The sequence below is a fragment of the Bison bison genome, unplaced genomic scaffold (genome assembly GCF_000754665.1).
Source record: "Bison bison bison isolate TAMUID 2011002044 unplaced genomic scaffold, Bison_UMD1.0 scf7180017864518, whole genome shotgun sequence".
NCBI classification, from domain to species: Eukaryota; Metazoa; Chordata; class Mammalia; order Artiodactyla; family Bovidae; genus Bison; species Bison bison.
The window spans coordinates 12,307,344-12,313,750 of NW_011495071.1; the positions used below are offsets into that span (position 1 = coordinate 12,307,344).

Below are 6,407 nucleotides of genomic sequence, written 5' to 3' on the forward strand. Positions count from 1 at the left end.
CCATCTGCAGTGATTTGGGAAATACTACAATTAAATAACTATTCTATTTTTGATGGATATTTCAGTTATTTCCAGTTTGGGTACACATAAGCATATGCAGGTGGGAGGTAAACACCTAAAATGTGAAATTGCTGAATCACAGGGTACACATCCGAGCTAATGTGTAGCCATTTTCCAAAGTATCTACACGAACTCACACTCCCGTCTGAAGTATATGTGGGATCTTTGCCAAATCATCCTCCCCAACCCTGGACGCTGTCAAGTATTAAAATGTTTGCCCACATGGTGAGTGTGGCCGGTATCCACAGTGGCTTTACTTTATCCTCTTCTGATTATTAACCTTTTCCATCCACAACATATAATTATTGGCCACTGGATTTCTTCTGTGAAATTTCTGTCCAAGTCATCTGCCCATTTTTAAATTGGATTCTTTGCTTTCTTAATTTGTAGGAGTTCTTTACATACTCCCATCCCACTCGGTGGCCTGTCTTTCCTTGATTTTCAACTTTGGAAAAGCCAGTATGGACTGCGAGCGGCTTCATTGGGAGTTTCCGGGATCCTGGGAGCTGTGCCCTAGACGCGGTCATCACAACCCGTCCCACCCTCTCCATCTGGACAGACTAGATCTGGCACTGTGTAACGGGGGATGCCGGGATGGATAGCACAGGCCCCGCCCTCTCGCTGAGGCTCCGCCCACAGCCGGGCGGCCAGAGTCGCGCGCGGGGCTGGCTCTGTTGGCCCCGGTCTCCAGGGCAGCACTGGGAGACGCAGGGCGGGACCGGGAGGCCCCAGCACTGAGGATGCGGGGCCTCCAGGGTCGCGGCAGCCAGGAACACCCGGCAAGGTGACAGGCGGTTGCCTCCCAAACAGGGTGTGCAGTGCGCCCGAGCAGGGATTGGGGGTGGACGGTGGGACCGGGGATGGGGATAGGAGAAAACCTCTCAAGGAAAGTGATCCAGGTGGGGAGAAAAGGGAGCCCACAGGCGGGAGCACTTGGGACCCAGACAGGAAGGACAGACGGTGGCCGAGCAGGGACGGAGCCCAGGGGCCGGTGGTCGGGATCTAGGAAGACTTTGGCGCCCAGACTTCCAGAACAGCCCTAACCTGGGTTGATCAGGCAGGTCCGGGCCATCAGACCCACCGGATAACCCATCACTTCCTGGGCCTTAAAACGCCGCTGGCTGCCGAGTCTTGTCCATCAGAGAATAGGTGGAGGGAGGAAATAAATGCCACGCCCCCTTGGGCAGCTTAGGACTTGTTCCAAAACAGGGTAACTTTTCCTCTGCACTCATCTTGGTGGATGAACCCTTGAAGGAGGGCTACATTTCACCTACAGAAGGAAGTGTGTTCCTCCCAATACTAATGTAATGGACTGGGCCCAAGGATCTTGACGGGACCCCTTGGGAACGAGGGGTTTCTTGGTGCCTCTAGTCTTGTTTACTTAGGAGATATGTCAGCCGGTCTTTGTCTGAAATTTCAGTGAAAAACTTTGTCCAGTAGGGAGCCACATTCATTGCATTTAGAAGTCCCACTTTCTAATTTATTTCAGCCATCAGCTTTTCCTTTTTTAATCCCATGCTTTTATAAAATCACACCTCCACAGATGACCCAACTTGGATGGTATCTGGCTTTGCTCTCTTCATTATCTCCCAAACATCAACAACAAAAATCGTATCTTTTCCTATGAACATTTTTAATTAACTCTAAGAAACCCTAGTCTATGTCACTTAAGAAACTAAGAGAAATTGAAGGGACTGAATTATTTCATGAAGCAACAGTTCCAAATTGAAATACAATGATTATTTCAAGCTTTTTAAGATCCCAAGTACAGTGACTTGAACTCTTAAAGATGTATTATTACAAACTGTTTTGGTTAAAATGTGTTAGTATTTGAGGGATTTGCTGCTTTCTAAAAATATCCTAAAAGCGAAGGTTGATCCATTTATCAAAATTAATATAATATGGTAGAATGAAATATATATATTTTTTAAATAAGGCAATTAATATGAACAGTTTGACAAATAATATGTTAGTCTACCAAGAGGGGGGAACTTTAAGTTAAAAAGAAAACCATAGATATTTAAATATCATATGTATTTCAATATGAATGTTACCTTTGGTCTCTTTTGTTTGTTACGGTGCTTTCCTCCAAGGAGTTACCGATGTTCCATAGAAGCGTTAGCAACAAGGTCAACTAGGACTAAAAAGAAGGTCGTGTTATTTAATTAAAGAAAGGATTTGCCAAAAGAACAGGAGTAGACCATTAAAAGAAATTTTATAGTAATCTCTGATCAGAAAGGTTGTTTCTGTTATCTGACCTACAGGGGGGAAAAAATGGCATAAAGGCAGTGAGATAGAAGACAGAGCAAACAGAAATGCCAGCTAGAGATGAAAGGAAGCACAATCCAAAAACATCATTTCCTTTCAATCGTATCTGAACTCAAAGCACCCTTTCCGTAAACCATCTCATGGGTCTTTATGACAGCCCTCTGAGACAGGGAGGGCTCACTTGGAATCATACTCTTAAGCGAGTTAGAAGGGACCCCAGCTGTATTCAGGCCAATCTTCCACCCAGCCAACATTCCCCAGGACAGCATCCCTTTCAGGTCCACGTGGATACCCAGCCTCTGCTATGAATCACTGAATGGCAGAATTCACAAGGCCATCAAATCTTTTGTTGAACAGTTTTGATCATTATCATGGGGTTTGTATTAATACTGAGCTGAAGTTGATCTCCATGTTACATCCACCTAAATTACGTATTCCTACCTGGTAGCAACCTGGACATCAAAAAGTCTTTCAAATGAAAAGTCAGCCAGTATAGGTCTAGTAACAAACTAGCTTCCATCATCTTTTCAGTTCCAACTGTGGAAACCATACTGTCTCCCCCTCCTTTATTTTCCAAAAGGCAGACCCTGAACCTGTTTTACTCTGTCTGTAAATACTACTGAACACGGCATATATATATATCAGTGCCCTGGGTATTGGAAATAAGGCATTGAAGTACTATCCGTAATTACCCATTTGGCTTTGTCCAGTCTTATCTGTAACAGGCTCTTGGAAGCTAGAGAAAGGATTCCAGTCATTTGATTTCCTCAAAAAAGCTGCATTTGATTATTCAGACTGTTTATGAGCTCTGCAGCAGAAGTGTTCCTGTAGATGGAAAAACACAATAGTTTTTCTGATAGACCTTTCTCATACTTACAAAAGGGTGCATACAAAAGCCTGCAGATAATATAATGAGGTTCTCTTACTTATTTAATTTTTTGATTAATATTGGAATTAGAGATTTTAATTGTCACAGAATAACATAAATATAATTTTTTTAGGCAAATGCTTTTGTGAACACAACTTTAAATATCCAGCCAGCTGCTGCCATCCACAAGAGAGAATCCCTGTTCATTTTTGTATTTTTCTCAAGATGAGTCATAGTAAATTCATTCCCAAGGTGTGTATTCAATCTCCTGTTCATCACACCAACTTAAAGGCCCAGTCCACAGAGCCATCTTTTAAGAAAGAAGACTTACATTTGATTTCAAAAGACTCTTTGGAATCTGACTCAGAAAGCCCCACTCAAAAGATCAAGTCCCAGTCTGACCTTGAAGACCAAATTCAGGACAACGACATGGAGCCTGACAGCCTAGAGGAGGAGAACTTGAGTGAGACGGAAGAGGAAGCAAGCAGAAAAGCAGCTCAGAGGAGGGCCAAGAAGGAAAACCTCCACACCCAAGATGCTGCTGCAATTAACAGGTAAGAAATTGGCTTGTGTAAGAAACAGTGGGTTCTGAGATGCATAATTATTGGTACTGTCCCAAGTGAAAGTAAGGACAGGCTCTTGTTTTGGGATTTTTTTTTATAGTCGATACAATTGATTTACAATGTTGTATTACTTTCAGGTATGCAAAGTGATTCAGTTATAGGTATACATATATCTAATTCTTTTTTCATTCTTGTCCCATTCTTTTCTTTTTTCAGTATTACCGAATATTGAGTAGAACTCCCTATACTATACAGTAGGTCCCTGTTTATTATCTGTTTTATTTATAGTAGTGTGTACATGTTAATTGCAAACTCTTCGTTTATCCCTCCCCCTGAACAACCTTTCCCCTTTGGCAACCAGAAGTTCATTTTCTAAGTCTATGAGTCTGTTTCTGAACAGGCTCTTGTAACGAGCTCCTTTGTGATGTGTGTGAAACAGATCTCCGAGAAGTTAAGGACAGCTTAGAGCCAAGATTTTTGATGAGAATAGTTATTAACGATAAGGACATTTGTATTTCTTATGCTCCTTACTTCCTGTCCATATTCCAAGGTGCTACGACCTCACCTTGGAGAAACCCCAGAAAGCCTAATCTAGAAAAGTGCCATGATCGTGGACTCAGATGTTCTTGAGTGGGTCGAGGCAATGGTGTTTAGTGTATAATTTGAAATAAGTCCCTTTTAGTCTTCTGCAGCTCATGTTTTCTCTCCTGTGAAATGAGCCAGCCTGCTTCTCTCACAAGATTGCCATCACGTCAGTGAAGTACATTGTTGGGGGGAACTTGAGACCTCTACCTGATCCAGGAGAGGTCTACCTTCCTGGGCTTATATAATCCCAGAGATTTAATTTCTTTAATCATTAGTATTTAGGGTGTATTCACTTTATGCTAGAAGCTACCAAAACATCTAAGAAGATATAAATGAGTGCAATATTATTCAGTTTTAATGAAAATATAAGTGACACACTACAGTATTGAAGTTCAAAGCCATTGATTAGAAAGGGATCTTGAGATGGTGGTGAGTTACAAAGCATCTGAAGCAGACCAAGTGGTTTCAGATTCTGCCACCGACTAGTTGTGTGACCTTGGCCAAGCCCATTTAAACTCTCTGTGCCTCAGCTCCTCATCAGTAAAAATGGGATAATAATAGTAGTTATCTCACAGTTTACTGTAAGGCTAAAATCAGTGTGTGTGTGCGTTTCATATATATATATATATATAGTGCTTCAAACAGTGACTCTTAATAAGTTATGTATGTGTTAGATTAAAAAAAAAACAACAAACACTCTTCTACCATGTTTCCGCCCCCCCCATAAAACCAAAGCTGAAGGGTTGAGGAGGAGCAATGATATAAAGTCAGAAGCAGGGCTTAATTTTGTTAGCCAACTAATAACAGTGCATGGGATTGTAGAAAATAATGCCTTACCTTATTCTCTTAAGTTTAAGGAAATAATTTTTATAAATGTACAATATAAACTGCTTTTATTTTTTTGAGTTGGAATATAGCTGCTTTACCATGTTGTATTAGTTTCTGCTGTACAACAAAGTGAATCAGCTATGTATACATATATCCCCTCCCTCCTGGACCCTCTTTGTGTTAGATGTTTTTTAACTTAGAGCTAAAGTAAATTGAGGAAAGTTTATTGGAAGGCTTAGAACTTGGGCAGGCAGGGTTTTGGAAACTAGGCAAGATTTTGGGAAAAAAGAACAGAATTAACATGAGTGTGTGTGGCCCATTGAGCCCCATTTGATGACAGAGGATGTTTTTTGAATGTAGGGAAATTAGAGGAGGAGCCTGCTTACAAGGGCCTTTGTGGTTACCACCAGCCCATGCCACAGATATGACATTGAACACAGAACTCAAATGATGTTTCCCAAGAGTACACTCCTGGCACAGGCTTTCATGGGAGCCAGAATGAGAGCCCAGCCCTACGTCTTTCCCCCCTTTCTTCTTTCCTTCTTTCTCTTTCACTGAAGATACCAAGTTGAATCAAGCTCGTCTGCTTCTTAGGGGCTGTTGGAGTAGAGTAAGTCCCCTATATACGAACCTTCAAGTCATGAACTTTCAAAGATATGAACATATTATAAACTCTAACAATACAGTGCTATAAAGGCAATTTTGTTAGTTGGGTACTGAGGGTAGCTTTGTTAGACTTACAAATATATTGGACTTAACTGATCTTAACTGACTTAACCATCTTGGAATGGAACTCATTCGTATATAGGAGACTTACTGACAAGTGATAAATGCTATAACTGAGATGCAGCCACAGAGTTAGGGGGTAAAAGAGGCTTCAGTTCAGTTCAGTTGCTCAGTCATGTCCGACTCTTTGCGACCCCATGAATCGCAGCACACCAGGCCTCCCTGTCCATCACCAACTCCCAGAGTTCACTCAGACTCACGTCCATTGAGTCAGTGATTCCATCCAGCCATCTCATCCTCTGTCGTCCCCTTCTCCTCCTGTCCCCAACCCCTCCCAGCATCAGAGTCTTTTCCAGTGAGTCAACTCTTCGCATGAGGTGGCCAAAGTACTGGAGTTTCAGCTTTAGCATCTTTCCTTCCAAAGAAATCCCAGGGCTGATCTCCTTCAGAATGGACTGGTTGGATCTCCTTGCGGTCCAAGGGACTCTCAAGAGTCTTCTCCAACACCA

The 6,407-nt window shown here is 42.2% G+C and overlaps 1 protein-coding gene across 2 annotated transcripts in view; it reads left to right on the top strand.

Annotated features, from left to right (window-relative positions):
* The first annotated feature begins 757 nt into the window (after positions 1-757).
* LOC104981417 (chromosome unknown open reading frame, human C11orf63) overlaps positions 758-6,407 on the top strand; it is an 80,302-nt gene continuing 74,652 nt past the window's right edge. Inside the window, exons 1-2 of one of the 2 annotated variants that reach the window (XM_010830506.1) lie at positions 758-871; positions 3,330-3,750. In XM_010830506.1, the coding sequence (XP_010828808.1) occupies positions 3,422-3,750 (329 nt within the window). In that variant the 5' untranslated portion in view covers positions 758-871; positions 3,330-3,421. Of the gene's footprint in view, positions 872-3,329; positions 3,751-6,407 lie in introns of those variants that run through there. The other variant, XM_010830507.1, reaches the window with a different exon arrangement.